This window comes from Cervus canadensis, chromosome 16, assembly GCF_019320065.1.
Source record: "Cervus canadensis isolate Bull #8, Minnesota chromosome 16, ASM1932006v1, whole genome shotgun sequence".
Taxonomy (NCBI): Eukaryota; Metazoa; Chordata; class Mammalia; order Artiodactyla; family Cervidae; genus Cervus; species Cervus canadensis.
The window spans coordinates 8,253,470-8,270,552 of NC_057401.1; the positions used below are offsets into that span (position 1 = coordinate 8,253,470).

General features: G+C 36.8%; 1 protein-coding gene across 3 annotated transcripts in view; it reads right to left on the reverse strand.

Annotated features, from left to right (window-relative positions):
* The window catches only part of TNPO1 (transportin 1), an 89,582-nt gene that overhangs the window by 37,141 nt on the left and 35,358 nt on the right, over positions 1–17,083 (reverse strand). The window contains exons 1-7 of one of the 3 annotated variants that reach the window (XM_043488436.1): positions 13,313–13,472; positions 13,066–13,179; positions 10,247–10,322; positions 6,555–6,704; positions 3,749–3,855; positions 1,941–2,074; positions 1,210–1,291 (exon numbers count right to left, since the gene is read on the reverse strand). In XM_043488436.1, coding sequence (XP_043344371.1) covers positions 1,210–1,291; positions 1,941–2,074; positions 3,749–3,855; positions 6,555–6,704; positions 10,247–10,322; positions 13,066–13,170 — 654 coding nt within the window. In that variant the 5' untranslated portion in view covers positions 13,171–13,179; positions 13,313–13,472. Of the gene's footprint in view, positions 1–1,209; positions 1,292–1,940; positions 2,075–3,748; positions 3,856–6,554; positions 6,705–10,246; positions 10,323–13,065; positions 13,180–13,312; positions 13,473–17,083 lie in introns of those variants that run through there. The other 2 variants (XM_043488435.1, XM_043488434.1) reach the window with 2 other exon arrangements.

Consider the following 17,083-nt stretch of genomic DNA (forward strand, 5'->3'; position numbering starts at 1 on the left):
TGCTTACTTTCCATTAGGCACTGTTCCATTTTTAGCAAATACCTTTATAACAATCCAACAAAGTAGGGTCTATTATTAGCTTTATTAAAAACTGAAAATACCAGTTAAATGATTAAAAACTGAAAATAGCAGTTAAATGAGGTGCCCAAGGTTAACAGCTACTAAGCTGTGGAGCTGGGATCTGAACAGAGGCAGTGTTACTCTCCAGACTTCTAATACTACCTACATTAGAAGTAGTCCACTACCCTCTATCCCAAACTAGACTGAAGCACCTTGAAGCATAAAATTTATGTACTGTTAGCACCAGGCACAGCAGGTACTCAGCAAACTGCATTTAAGATGCATAATTTTGTTTTCAAATGGCTTGCGGACTCTAATGGCTACTACTTCTAGTTGATTGGTTCGGTTCAATTCAGTTGCTCAGTCGTTTAAGAAAGAAGTTTGTCAATTTAAGTGATAAGGAAAAAAAGACAATTTTCCCTCAGCGCTTTCTGGTAATTTCCCGACAGGAATACCAGCAGTATGGTCTCTGGAAGATCTTTGAAAAGGAATAGACTAAATTTCATTTGATGAAAATAAAAGTGAAATACTTAAGGAACTTTAATAACCCTTTCAAAATTGCTGTTACCAAGCAGAAGTCCCGAAAAGAAACTCCACTGCTTAGAATTGAATGGTCAAAAAAACTATGTCTGTCGTCTTTCCGCTTTTATTAAAAAGTAACTTCAGAAATGCTCACTAACATGCATCAATTTTTCTCCCAAACCTCTCATTTTACACTGAAAACCAATGGAAAAAACAGAAGTGCTATCCTTTCAGTCTAAACCTTCAGATTCTTTATCAAATTTACTCAGCCTCTTCATGTTCCTATCACAAATGAGCTTGGAGGCTTAATTTCCATATGCAATTTGAACAGTACACTGAAGCAGAAATTTTTATAATCAAGGTATCAAACATATATCACAGTGTTTATACAAATAAAAAACTCAGTATGAAAAAAAAAAAGACTCAGTATGAAAAGAAAAGTAGTTTTTTCCCAGTTAACAAGAATTATAAAGTTTATACTGTATCCAATTTTAATGCTATCACAAGCAATTTAAATATTGCCAATTCATAATTACAAGCTATTACATTCATAAAATAAAACTATACGCAATTAACATTTTCCAGCCTTCTCAAAAGTAAGGTGCGGTGGGGGGGGGGGGATCTTACCTCAATAAAGGAGTCAATGTGCAGCATCAGAGCTTGAGTTCTACTGATGATAAACTGATTGACACATGCAACAGCATGAGACCTAGAAACAAAATTTAAAATATGTTCACTGAAGCTTTTTTCTATTTACAGGAGACTGGCAAGAATTTAATTATTCCTCCATAAAAATATTATGGTGTATGTATAGCCATACGCACACACACACCATTAAGAAGACCGAGTCAAAATTCTCTATGTATTAACATATCCTTCACATTCTTTCTGTGTCAAGTGAAAAATGCAGGTTGTGGAGCAATAACTTGTAAGAAAGTGTAAAAGTGTCTAAAAGGACTTGTTCACTCTCAAGAGTAGGAGGCTGGGTGGGGACACAATGAGAATTATTTTAGATTTAAAAACAATGGGTATGCATTCCTTTTGAGAGGGCCTCCCAGTTGGCTCAGTGGTAAAGAATCCACCTGTAACGCAGGAGACGTAGGTTTGATCCCATTCCATCTCTGGGTTGGGAAGACCCCCTGAGGAGGGCATGGCAACCCACTCCAGTATTCTTGCCTGGAGAATCCCATGGACAGAGGAGCCTGGTGGGCTATAGTCCTTGGGGTCGCAAAGAGGTGGACATGACTTAGCGACTGAGCGCACATGCAAACACAAAAGTACTAGGTAATGCAAAATAAGGGAGTGGTTAGGTTTGTATCAGAGTTTATAAATGAATTTAATACTGGCTATATAGATACCTTATTTTTGGACTACTGTGCTTGAAGAACTGTAAAAATTTGGGAATCATGATGTTGAGAGGACGATCTAAAACATCACTATCTAAAATCTCAGCAGAATCTTCACAAATTTTCTGAAGGGCACCAAATGCTCCCTGTAAAAGACATTTCGATTATTAGAATTAAAAATGAAGCTATTTTAAAAGCAAATTGAAGAATATTAACTAATTTGTACAGATTAATGTTCTCAGCCCACATAAAATCTGAATCACGAAATCCATATATTTAATCATCAATTTTAAGAAAAATTATACCACTGATTTAAAACCTTAATTTTAACATAATGGCACATTTTAATTTTAGCATTAAATGACTTAGAATTAGAATTTTGGTTGGTAGGGATTGTAAGTAATGACATCTTACTAAAAAACAACTTTTGAAGTATTCTTGTCAATTTTAAATCAACACTAATTTTTCTCTTACTAAATATTGGTATGTTAAAACAATGTAAAACTCTTATGTTTATGTACAGGTCTATTTAACCACTTTATCACTTCTTTTTGAAATACAAAAAGAAACCTTAAAAAATTATTTACATATAAATCATTCACTTATAAAAATTGTATTCAACAGGCAGTTTCCCTACAACCATTTTACAACCAAGTGGCTTATCTGGCGAGCTCCTGTATACAACATCTAGCCTATCAGTTACCTCAACCACCTAGCTTACTGTTTATAACTGTATCAGCAGTACCTTGGTGCTTATTCTCTACAGCACAGTTTAACTAAATACTGTATGACAGCAGCTCCACGATTTCATGATTATCAGTTTAAATGTTTTATTCTTGGAAAGTGCTTAAGATTTTGGTCTTTTATGTTGTTGTCTTTGTACCAAAGCACTATTTAAATTTTCATCAACTGTTACCCTACAGCTAAGTATTATTTTTATTTTAGTTTTCCTATAATCTTAGTCTATTTCCAAGGCATTACTAGAGAACATATATATGAGAATGCAAGCTTTTTTCCTTTTGAGGAGGGAAAAGAGTGACTTTTCAAGACTCCTTTTTGCTAGCTTCCCCTCTCCCTAGTCTTCTCCTCCCCCAGTAATTTGGCAATAAACATAAGTCAAACAGACCACCTGATTCCTTTACATTAGGTTATTTTTATACCTGCCCTGCCTCCAAGACTTGCTCTTTTTTGAGGAGATTAAGTCACTGCCTTAAGAGGCAAAACATCTTAAATGATTTCCATTTAAAACATTAGCAGGTCTCCACCTGCTAATGAAAGAGATGGTTAAGGTCCTCATCAGATGAGAAATTACAGGAAAACAAATCCATACAGACTCCCTCTTGTCTCCCCAAATGGAAAGGTTGCTACTGATCTGATCAGTGACAAACAAGAGATTATAATTTATAATTAATACTAGATATACCTCAGACGTATCATGCAAGAGGCAGCACAACAACTTAGAGACACTGAAAATGTACCCATGGTCTGGGAATTCAGGAAATTTAATTAAGCCCATCTTCGAAAAATACAACTGATTAAGCTTGACAACAGCTTTGCTGATGATACACATACTCACCCAAGAATAGCTCTGAAATACAAAAACAGGAGCTGTTTCTCTGTAGGAAGTATAGTAAAGAGGTTTCATAACTTAATGGTCTTTATAGAAAACAGTAAGGTAAATGATCACTGACTTAAAACAAAAAGGTAACTTTAGGTCTCTAAGTTTTGGTGTTTTTTGTTTCAGAGGAATTTTTTTCCCCCTCAAGATTACTAATACACAACATGACAAGAAAAGTTATACATGAAGCAAAAGTCCTCACCTCACAAGTGTTGTAATCTTCAGAATCCAACAGGCTGCAGAGTTTTGGTAAGAGGTCAGGCCAATTCTGCAATTCTCCCTTGGAGGCTATAGTTGTGATCAAAATACCTTGAAAGAAAACACATCTGTTTAGGAAATGTGACTGCATTATGTTATATACTGCCTCGTGGGTAACCACAAGCCAATGCCAAGTGCTTATATCATGTGCTTGCAAGTGGGTTCACATGCACACACACACACAAACATTTAAATGTTCCAAATCATGGTAAGACTTGCAAATCATGTCAATAGTAATATTTATCAAGGATCCTTGCATCACCAGAGTGTATCTATGGAAAATCCCAGCAGAAATCAGAGCCATTTCTAATCTTGTTTTCCAACACTTCACCCTCTTTTTAACAAGCATCTGTACAAAAGACAACTTGCTCTTCTCCAATAATGCCAAGAATACTTTTACTAATTAAAATTACTATTTTATAAAAAATACATACAGAAGAGCAGAAAGAAAATACACCAAAATGTTATTAGCAACACTTACTACTGGGTGATGAATATGACTGTAAGATTCAAATAAAAACACATCAAAGAACAGCTCTCTGACTTAACCTAGTATCAAAGCCGTGACCCATGGTAGAGAAAGTTGATGAGCCATCAGTCCAGAACATTCCTACACACCCACTCTGTTGGCAACAATCCCTCTCCTGAAGACAGACCATACACCCCTACAACAATTCCCAATTATGGGGATCAAGGACGAATCACTGGCAAGGTAATCATGGATTGTGGAGGCCTGAGTGACACAGGCTTGCTGACTGATCATGTCACTCTGACTGACTGGATTATTTCAACTGTGCTGTGTCATTTAGCTGTGTTAGTTAAGGATTATGCAAATACAGAAATATGTAACAAAAAAGTTTTGTGTCAATGTTTTTCTCTGCCTTAGAAAATTTAATATTAGTTAACATAATGTAATATGCTTAGTGATTACAGATCTTTCAGCACCATAATTAAAGAGTATAAACTGACAGTAGACAAATTATATGTACTTCAAATTATTACTCTGTAAAAGAAAATTTTTAAAAGAGAAAAAGTTCTCTCTTCATAGTTATTTTGAGAATTCAGTGAGATATGTACACAAAATGCAGAGCATATAATAATAATTATTACTGAACAACAGATTCTACTGTTTGTGCGCATAAATTCTCTGAGTTTTCCATTGCTGGTTTTGAGAAGGTTGCTCCCAAAGGTAAAGAGCTAAAAAATGTAAAGAGAAAAGTTGTTGGCCAGGATTTACTCCCCACTGAAAAAATTAAACTATATGGTGAGGATCATTTTAAAGATCAAGTTACTTTCTGGTGAGATCAAAAAGCAGCAAGACTAATAGTAAATCTGTTCTTTCTTGCCATGTATTCTTTCCCAAAGTCAAAATATAACACTTGTGGGAACAAGAAAGTTCTGGATCTGCCTAAAGGAAACCAAGTCATGTTTTAAAACAAGCAATAATAAAAATTAAACACAAGATAAAATTTGGTACTAACAGTCTGCTGACACTCACGACTTCTAAGACAGTATTAAAGAATGTTTGCAGACTGACAAATTCAAATTAATCTGGCCCCATATAATTGCATCCACTCACAAAAAAAATTCTAATGCTACCGTAGTTACAAAAAGTGAAAAATTGTAATTCTCAGTGGATTTAGCAAAGATGGGCGTGAAAACTGAGTACTCAGCAGTACCCATTACAAACCAACTATACATTCTTTAACAACAGAAACAATTCTACATCTATCTAATGGATTACCACAGTCACTGAAATGTGGTCCTTCCAAATACCTTTCCTTGGCAAGATTTCCAAAACGCATTGTTAAGATTAAAAAAAAATTTAAAGACTGGTATGAACTCACCATCTTTTTTTTTTTAAAACCAGTGTCAAGAGGCTGGTAGAAAATCAGACATACATGAGGGTCCATAAGAACAACCTAGGGAGTGAGACCCTTTTCTCAAATTATAAATGCCCTCTACATATCCTATTTAAAATGAGTGTTAATAATGGCAATGTTTAATATTTGGAGGGAAGTTACAAAGAGCTTCTGTTTGGTAAGTAACAGATAAACCATGTACTTTTCAAATCCACCAGGAGACAGAATATACAAAAGCAGAGAACTTTTAATGAAAATGACCGATTCATTATGGAAGTTCTTAACTGAATCCCATTTAACCAACCTGATTAACAGAAGCTTTCCAGGTCCCTGTGAAATATAGCTGCTGAAACCCCATGGCATATGAAATCTACCCACTGGTGGACTATTCTATAGTACATGTTTATTTCTGCTTCTACCAGAGGATGTGTGTGCTTACCAACAGTCAGTTGTGTTGGTTCCCAGAACTACTTATTTCAGTTACTGTAATTAGGCATTTTAATATAGTATTTCATAAAATATTTCATAAAATGATAGAAATTTGTTCTTCCACTGAAACCAAGTTGAAATACTCTAAAAAGACTAAAAAATTGACATTAATTAGGTGTATACAAGGCAAATATTAAAAACGGGGGGGAAATAGTCCTACACTAGTATCACTTTTTAACACCCCATTTTAACCAACTTTGATAAAGCAACTACTAGTGAACCTGGTCTCACAGGATTAAGAGAACTTTTATTGTAATCATTAACATTATATCAAAAGAAGCAATGGAAAATTTTCCCCATCATGAATTGGACGACAAAAATTCCTATGGAAATGATCAGTCAAGTCAGAAACCAACCCAGTCACAAACAAGATAAGCAAAATTGTAACAGATTACTTACCTACAGTAGCTCTAATCAGAGGAGAGGAGTCACCAATATTGTTTAAACATTCACTCTTAATAAAGTCTGTTACACCATTTGGGAAGTTCTGAAAGTGTGCTTTCACATTATTCTTCAAAATGAGACCACTCAATGATCTTGTGGGTTCATCTGTAATAAAATAACAATACTACTGAGTTTTAAAGTAGTTTTCATTTCAAAATATATCAAGAATGTAACTTCTAAAATATATTAAAAAATTGATTGTAATATTTCATTAATCTGCTATAACCAGGGGGGAAATATACTGTAAATGATTACAAAGGATTAGCTTCATGATTTACAGTTCAGGGTTTCTCAACCTTGGCATTATTGACATTCTGGGCCAGGTAATTCTTTCTTTAGGAGTGCCGTCCTGTGCACTGTAAGATGTTTAGCAGTATCACTGACCACAGGTGCCAGGATTACCTCTCCAAATCGTGACAACAAAAATGCTTCCAGATAATGTCAAGTCTCCTTGGGCAGTGAGAAGGGGATGGGCATGGGGAACACGACAAAACTGCACCTGGTTGAGAACCACTGATTTAATTTAAGTTTATATATGGCCAATGTACTCAAGCTTTATTGGAACCTGATACAAACATCAAATTAGATATGAAAGTATTAGTCACTAAAGATAGCCTATTAAAAATTAAGTGGACAAAGAACATATGGGATCACCTTCACAAACAAATAATTGCCGTTCATTTATATCATGTTTTTCACTTGCCTCTGAGCTAAAAAGAAAAGGGGGGAGAGGGTAAAACAATTTTTAAATTTCCAGAAGTTTAAATAAAAAAGAATCTACGTAAAAGAAGTTTAATCCGTAGATGATATTAACAAATTCTGAAGAACCGCTTTAGTATTAGTAGAATAGAACTGATGCTTTAAGAATCTGTATTATCACCAACAATATTAGCAATAGTCAACATTTTCTCAATGCTCATTACATACCAAACACTGCTAAGTGCTTTCCAAGTAGTTTGCATTTAACCCTCACAACCTCATAAGAATTAATTTATCTCCACTGCACAAACAAGGAAACTAAGGCCTTTGCCTAACTCACACAGAACTGACTACGAGTTGCGGAAGCCAAAGTATCAACCTGAAGAGTTTGTCTCCAGAGTCTATACTTAAGGATGGTATATAATATCACCCTCCTTAAAGGGCTGGAAGATGTGTAGAGCTGGTATACTGAACACAGTGTGCTATTTCAGCACTATTGTTTTACGTACTTTATTAAAAAATAAAATAACCCAACTTGTTCTAGTTAGTTCAGTATGTTCCCAAAGTCTGACTGGTATCGAACTCTTCAAGGGTACAGCATGGTGGGACAAAAAGACTGTGTTTCTTTGCAAATAAACCATTAGAGCCACCACCACAACATAGCCTATGAGTCTTTTATGTCACCCTCTAAAAATTTCTTCCTGGTTTCAATTACCACCATTCAATCAGTAACTTAGAAAAAAAGCAATTCTAAATTCTCTTCAAAGTTTAAAACTTCCATAAAATAAAAGAATAGCCAGATATTTAACTTCTTCGAGCAATACATGTTTTGGTCTTGTTAGCCATCAATAATTCAGTTGTATAATTTTATTTTAAATGGCACGTGTATTTGCTTACAACGAACACACTATACCATTTTTACAACTATGATTACAAGATGGAGAGTTTTTAAAAAATCACAAGGTGAAAAGAGTTAAAATTAACTATGTCCTGTTTCTTAAAGACTCCCTTACTAGGTCTCAATTCTCATTTGCAGAGTGAGGGAAAGAGAGGAGCTGACCTCTGAGGTCTCTCCATATCTAAAATTTTACTGCAGGAATGGCAAAAAGGTTCCTAAATAAATAAGCATGTTGATTTAAAGACTTTACTTGTGCTCTTTCTTTAATATGGTTGGTCATAATGCTAATTTTTTAAAACAGAAAACTAGATATAGCAACCTTGTGTCCCAAATAAATGAATAAACACAGGAAGAAATAGCAAATATTACATAAAACCTTTTCCAACTTTTCATGGTTTTATAATTCATAGGTCTTCTGGGAGACAGTTACACACCAACCTCTCTTGCTGCTATCTGAATTGTAAGTTTGTCATTTGTTTGCTTTTAAAAATACTTCTGATGTATCCTCATATCCCAAGAAAGTTTTAAGAAAGAGTATAACATTATAACAATCTTAACATTCGGAATTTAAGGACAGAATAGATGGCTTGGTGAAAATAAAATTTTCAAGTAAAACAGTATGTTTAGAAAAATTCATTTATTAAATATACAGTTCTTAAGAGCATTATCTGATTACAACTACTATGTGGGAAAAATAAAATTTCTATATTAAGAAATAACACATCACGTTAATGTGTATTTATCAAACTAAGAATATTAACTGCTGAATTTAAAGATATGCCAAAGGACTTTTTAGTTTTTTGCAATTTAAATTTTGAAATTTCTAAAGTTTCTCTTACATGCTTCAATCACAAAATTCCTAAAATTAACCAGAAAATTTTAAAATAATTCAAAATAAATCACTATACACTGGCATGAAATATTAAAATCTAAATAAATACAAGATTAGCGAGATTTTAAGGTCATTAACCTGCTCGCTAGTGCTTACAGTTGAAACCCTACATATGGTCTGGTAGTCTAACACAAGCATTTTGTAGATGAAAAAAGAGATGAAATGAGTGTCAAGAGTTTAAGACATTTCCCAACTCCAAGTGTAGTCTTTTAGTAACTATAGAAGCACTAATGAAGCACCATGACTTCTGAAAGGCTAAGTATAGTGCTTTCATTTAGAAGCCAATCAGTTGCTCAAAAAATACCTGAGTGCATTCTGAGTGTCTGACAACATTCCAGGGAGGGAATACTCAACTCTAAGAACACCTCTCACTACAATGTAAGCTCCATGAGGACAGAAATTCTTATTATTCTGTTCACTTTTATTGCTCTTGAGCCAGCAAACTGCCTGGCAAAGAGTGGTGCTCCATAAATATTCGTGTAATAAAGAAAGTCGAGAGAGACACATTACATGTATAGGAAACAATCAAATGACCATGTCATTTAAAAATCAAATTAGTTTTCAAGCTTTGTTATAGAAGTAATTTAAAATGGTTGCAGAATAGTTAATGAAAAGGTTTCATGTATACTGTTAGAAGGTTTTAAAAAGTTACAAGAGTCTATGAATAGAATGATTCTACTTTTTGTTAACAATTAAAATAGTACATGGCCATATAACTGAAGTACAGAATTAAGGGATTAACAATTACCTGGTGATGGGATTATAAATGACTTCATTTTGGTTAAATCAACTTTCAATCATACAAATATGATCACATATATAGTAAGTTTTTCGTAAATCCTACATTCAATCTGTGTATAAAAGAAATCAATCTCTCTTTGACATTCATGTACAAGGACTGAAGCAAAACGCCTTTTCATTTGCAAAGAATGAGGAATTTATTACAAAAACACTCAACTAACAACTGACTGCTCATCAAGCATCCAAATGCTTTGAATAGTAGTAACACTTTCATTCCACATCTTTAAAGCAAGTGATTCCCACAAAATGAAATCCTTTGAAATGAGTAATTCTTCATATATCTTAGTACAGGTCAAAGACTTATTTAAAAAAAGCGTAAAAAACTTTTAAGTAGCTTTCAACACAAACCCTACTTACCTTCAGATTTTAATTTTGTAAGAACAAAAATCAGGTAGTTGTTAAAGTCTGGATATTGATTGAGTTGTTCCAGTTTCTAGAACAAACAGTAGTTAAGGAAACTTCTAAAGAAGGAATTCAATATTTTTAATGTAAAATCAAGAATCTCTTTTGTGATTTTTAGGCCTGCATTTTTTTTTTCAGTAAGAATAAAGTTATCTTACCAAAACCATCATATACTATTCCAAGAACACACCAATGGCTGTGTTAAACCTCGTATATAGCTAAAATATTAAACTATTTTACATCAATTATTTTCAATACAAATAAGTCAACTTCCACCTTCAGTACAGGTGTACATTGTATGAAAAAAATTTCACAACAATTTGTTTGACTTATTTGAACTTAAAAAAAAAAATCCTAATCAGAAAGGTATTAAAGTATAAAATAATGACAAAAATGAAAAGCATTCCAAATGAACAAAAACAAGTCTTTCAGAGATCACTTATGGAAATTAACTTTATAAAAATCGCCTTTTACCTTAAACACTGTTATTAGACTATTTTTTCTTCAGAACTCAAGAAATTTAGATAAAATGCTATTTATGTACAAGTCTACATATCAAGTCTTATTATATAAAGTCACTATTATGAAATTACTGCACTGCAATAGTTCTACAATTATCCCCTCCCCCCGACTCCCTCACCCCCCCAAGATCTACCATTACCAGTGACACACACGTGCAGGTTTTCATCCTGCCGGCAGGCAACAATGACATAATGCTCTACTATGTCTTTCTTCATGCCCTTTTAAACCCTAATACACTTTTTAATAACACCTCTAATTGGGTTTTATTAGAATTTTCTCAGTAGACCTAAATCTTTAAATTAAATCCACTATACAAAGTCCAGGCACACCATATCAGCTATTTATCATACACTAGAATATTCTCAGTGTTCAGGGGCCGGAACATAGATTAACTATCAAAATACATTTCTCTAGAAGGTGTACTTTCTTTGACCAAAAAACCCTAGTGACTTCTTTTTCTAGTGAACAGCCAAGATTAACAGTATGCTGATACATTAATAATTTTTCATAAATACTTCCTAATAAGGTTTACTTCCTTAGAACTTGAGCTATCTATCCATAATATTATAACGGTCTTTCTAAAGTGCTCAAGTCTATGCAAAAACAGTAATTACATTCTTTCCTAAGGAAACAAAGAACAAGGTCATCATTAGGCACTTTGAAAATATAGAGCAGTGTGTATTTTTAAAATACTATTAACCTTTATCTACTGAAATTTAAAGTGTTCCTTATTCAGACAGCATACTATGCTCCAGGCATGTAGGATGAACTGTAAATTCGATTCTTAGCCCACGCACAGTACTGAACATACGAAGAGTACTTAATAAATAACGCACTAAAACAAGAAATTATGATATACAATGCTACAGAATAAATTACAATGTGGTTTGGGACTTGGCTATCAAACACACACCTATAATTCATCAAAAATCAACCTCTATCATTTCTAAAGCTATGACAACACAAATTAAAACTGAGTAACAGCAATGTTTCAAATACAAGCTCTAATCACCCCAAACCAACTACTCCCTAAGTACTAGCAGTATCTAGCAAAATGGCTTAAGGAAAAAAAAAAAAAAAACACCACCAAACCAAGCAGACCTAAATCATTAACACCTCCGTTTTAAAATAATCAGTATTAATTAACCAAAAGGCTACTTACTTGCCTATTCGAGGTTTTAAGTTACAGCAATGCAGCACTTTGAGAAATTTTATTTACCAGAGCTTCTCAAGTAATTCGATTTAACCCCGTTTATAGTATTTTAAATTTAAGTCCAAACTACACCAAAAGAGCTTACCAAATTCCATACTAACCAATCTCCCCTGTTTATTAACAATAAAAATTAAGAGGCATTTTTTGCACACAGGCTGATGTTTTTAAACAATTAACTTCATCTTAAAATAAAAGTTACTTTATGATCGGGTCAATTTGTTCCCTTTATTAGACGCAGGAAGAGCTCTCCATTTGACCGCAGTTTAGGGCACTGCAGAGAGCACATCACAGCAGAGGCTCTGGTTCTTCGGTTAAGCCTTTCTGCCTGTAAAGCCGTAGCAACAGGACCGCTACACCAGCAAACTCGGTCAACACTTGGGTAACTGAGCAGACCGTCTCCAGCCAAAGATTTCTCACTTGGGAGGCAGGGAGCTCGCAACAGGTGTTAGCCTGAGCAGCCCCGAGGTGAGTCCTGGGAGCCCTCATTCCTAGGTCTCCGGCTCTTCAGGACCAGGGCCTGGAAGAAACCCCAGGCCCCACACCCGGGGAGTTCAAACCCCGCGCCGGCTCCACCCCACTCAGGCCGGCTAGCGCGGCCGCGCACGCAGCGCGCCCGCCCGGCCCCTCGCTTCGCCCGCCGCCCTCTCCGCGCCCGGCGCATTGTGTGGGTCGGCTCGCCGGGGGTCCGCGCCGGCACCCAGCCGCTCCGCCCTCTCGAGCGGCCCGCCGCGAGGACGGACGTGGCGCCCGACAGGCGCACATGTCGCGATCGCGGGCCGCGGCCGGACGCCCCCGGCCTCTCGTGGCCGGAAGCCGCCGGGCCAGGCGGCGGCCGGGACTCGGGGCACAAGGGCCGCGTGCGCGAGGCGCCGGGCAGGGGCGGCGGCGGCGGGAGGGCCTTGCTCGCGGGCGGGCGCGCGGAGGGCGGAGGGATCCGGGAGCGGGGAGGGGGAGGGGCGGCGGGAGTCTCCCGGCTGCCGAGAGCGGGCCCGGCGCAGGCAGAGCGGCGCGGGCGGCGGCGAGGCCTCGCAAAGGATACTTGTTGCACGGTTCTCTGGATGGTGGTGTCGGGGGACTGGGACTCCTTCAGCAGCTGCAGGATTTGCTGAAGTCCTTGCTCGTCAGGTTTCCACTCATACTCCATCTTGGTTTGCTGCAAATAAAGCCAGACACAGGAAGAGACGGAGCAAATGTTACTCCCCGTGCACAGGCCCGAGGGCTTCCCGCGCCGAGCACCCCCCTCCTCCCCGCCACAACGACCCTTGAGCTCCCCGGACGCCTCGGACCTGCCTGGGGCGCCCCGAAGGAAGTCTCGGACGGTAAAACCCGGGGAACTGATCCTAGCAGCTCGGCCGCCAACGTCTGCTGCTGCCGCCGCGGCCGCTGAGCGCAAGGAGCCGACCAGACTGAGTCACCGCGAATTTGCAATCTGGCCCCTAGATCCGCTCACGGGAGCCCCCTGGGTCCTAGTGCCACGCAGTTTTCTCCAACCTAACCCAACTCTAGTTCCACCCAGATTATTACTGATTTAAGGGCTAATCTAAAAAAAGCAAAACCCCTGCGAGACACCTGGAGATCTGATTTGGGATTTTAATCATTTTAAATTAACATGGTTAATAATTAAGAATGACTGTTAATAGGGAAAAAAGCCTGATAATTCCCCTGACGGCTCAACAATACTTAGAAGAAATAACAAATGTTTATATTTAAATTTCATATATAAAGTACTAAATACTAATATTTAGTCTAAAATATTAAAGATGGATTGCATCACAACTCACACTTGAATAAACACTACATGTTGCATTTATATTTGCAAAACGACTGAAAAAAAGGCATTCTTTCATAAACTTCAACTTTTGAACTCTTTAAGTTAAACTCCACCTGAAGTAACCACATTCACAACTAATGACTTTGGGCTGAAGAAAAAACAAGAAAAAGAATGTAACTTTACAACTGGGTAGTGTTTAATTTTATTAATGTGTTTTCACATACATTTTCTTATTTTATTATCACTGGCTGGAGGAGATATTTGCCCCCCCGGGGTGGTAACTGTAGAGCAAAAAGATCAGAGGAAATTACAATAGTTAATTAGTTAAAACTGGGAGAAGAGTACAGGTTTCTTAAACTACTATGAGCTGCATCTACTATAATCAATGGAAACTATCCTATCAATGACAGTTTCTTTAAGTGCTTAAACAGAAACAAAACTTAAGTATCCAGCATGAATTATTTGTAATTCAGCATGAATTTGCTGAAGGAGAGTCTTTTTCATAACTATCTACTATTATACTTGAAATCTGAAATTAGTCCCTTCCTAGTAGGAGTCTCTTCCTAGCTGGGGTTAAAAAAAAATTACCTGACCTTACAGTATCTCTCTAGTTAGTATTGTTTTTCTTTCTTATATTTGTAAAAAAATTGTTCCCTCTCTCCTTCACTCTTATTTTCTGCTTAATATCCTGTTCTCCGGTTTTCTTTACCAAATTCTACCAACTTCAATAACCCAGCCCCCAACCCCCAAACAAAAAAAGTGGTATCTGGACATAATATCTATTAATAATATTGTCATGTTTTTATTGGAGTCTCCATTCTGTGTGTTTATGTATTTTATAATGATGAGACTGTTGTTTCTGGGCCAATTCCATGTATCATTAACTATTTAAAGTATTTTTAAAAACAAAGTATTCCATTATATTTCTGTGCCATAATTTTAAGAAATTTATTTGATAAATTGTTTAATTGATATGCACAATATCCTGTACAAATCATAAGCATACAAACTAGATGGCTATTTATAAAAAGAATACACCTATATTCACAGTAACCAACATCTGCATCAAGATAAAGATCACTACTAGCACCAAGGTTTCTCTTGTACCATTCTCGGTCAGCAACTCACACTGTGATCCCTATTATAATTTCTATCATTAAAGACAACTCCCCCTTCCCTCCTGGCCTTTTTACTTCAGAAATTTCAAAAAAAAAATTACAAAAACAATGTTACAACATATCAAACAACATGGTTGTACAAAAAGTTAATTTAAGTCCATCACTAAACTTATCACCCTAACAGAATCAGCTTTACCAGTTTGATACGAATCCATCTACACCTTTCTCTATTCTCAAACATATATATATTTCTGGTTTGTATTTTAGAATCATGCCACATACTACACTCTATTATTAAATAACTCTACAACTTTTAAACACATAATATTGAATGGCCATCATTCCAGACCACTACATACAGATTTAAGTTTTCATTTTTTAATAGATGCACATTGGTGGAGAGTTCTGACAAAACATGGTCCACTGGAGAAGGGAATGGCAAACTGCTCCAGGATTCTTGCCTTAAGAACTCCATGAACAGTATGAAAAGGCAAAAAAGATATGGTACCAGATGGGTCCCCCAGGCCGGTAGGTGTCCAATATGCTACTGGGGAAGAGTGGAGAAATAGCTTCAGAAAGAATGAAGCGGCTGGGCCAAAGTGGAAACAATGCTCAGTTGTACATGTGTCTGGTGGTGAAAGTAAAGTCTGATGCTATAAAGTCTGATGAAAGTCTGATGCTGTAAAGAATCATATTGCATAGGAACCTGGAATGTTGGGTCCATGAATCAAGGTAAATTGGATGTGGTCAAGCAGGAGATGGCAAGAGTGAACATTAACATTTTACAAATCAGTGAACTAAAATGGACCAGAATGGGTGAATTTAATTCAGATGACCATTATGTCTACTACTGTGGGCAAGAATCCCTTAGAAGAAATGGGGTAGCCCTCATGGTCCACAAAACAGTCTGAAATGCAGTACTTGGATGCAATCTCAAAAATGACAGAATGATCTCTGTTTGTTTCCAAGGCAAACCATTCAATATCACAGTAATCCAAGTCCATGCCCCAACCACTAATGCTAAAGAAGATGAAGTTGAACGGTTCTATGAAGACCTACAAGACCTTCCAGAACTAACACCAAAAAAAGAGGTCCTTTTCATTATAGGGGATTGGAGTGCAAAAGTAGGAAGTCAAGAGATACCTGGAGACAGGCAAGTTTGGCCTTGGAATACAATATGAAGCAAGGCAAAGGCTAACAGAGTTTTGCCAAGAGGACACACTGGTCATTGCAAACACCCTCTTCCAACAACACAAGAGACGACACTACACGTGGACATCACCAGATGGTCAATACTGAAACCAGATTGATTATATTCTTTGCAGCTGAAGATGGAGAAACTCCAAACAGTCAGCAAAAACCAAGACCAGGAGCTGACTGTGGCTCGGATCATGAACTCCTTATTGCAAAATTCAGGCTTAAAGTGAAGAAAGTAGGGAAAACCACGAGGCCATTCAGGTATGACCTGAACATATCCCTTATGAAAATACAGTGGAGGTGATGAATAGATTCAAGGGATGAGATCTGGTAGACAGTGTCTGAAGAACTATGGATGCAGGTTCCTAACACTGTACAGGAGGTGGTGATCAAAACCATCCCAAAGAAAGAGAAATGCAAGAAGGCAAAGTGGTTGTCTGAGGAAGCCTTACAAATGGTTGAAAAAAGAAGAAAAGAGAAAAGCAAAGGAGAAAGGGAAAGGTATACCCAACTGAATGTAGAGTTCCAGAGAATGGCAAGGGGAGATAAGAAAGCCTTCTTAAGTAAACAATGCAAAGAAATAGAGGAAAACAACAGAATGGGGAAGACAGAGATCTTTTCAAGAAACTTGGGAGATACCAAGGGAACATTTCATGCAAAGATGGACACAATAAAGGACAGAAACAGAAGAACCTAACAGAAGAACCTAACAGAAGCAGAAGAGATTAAGAAAAGGTGGGCAAGAACACAAAACAACTATATAAAAATACACGAAAGAACCATATCCATGGTTATATGGATAACCATATGGTATGGTCACTCACTTAGAGCCAGACATTCTGGAGTGTTGAAGTCAAGTGCACCTTAGAAAGCATTGCTAAGAACAAAGCTAATGGAGGTGGTAGAATTCCAGCTGAACTATTTCAAATCCTAAAATATGATGCTGTTAAAGTGCTGCACTCAATATGTCT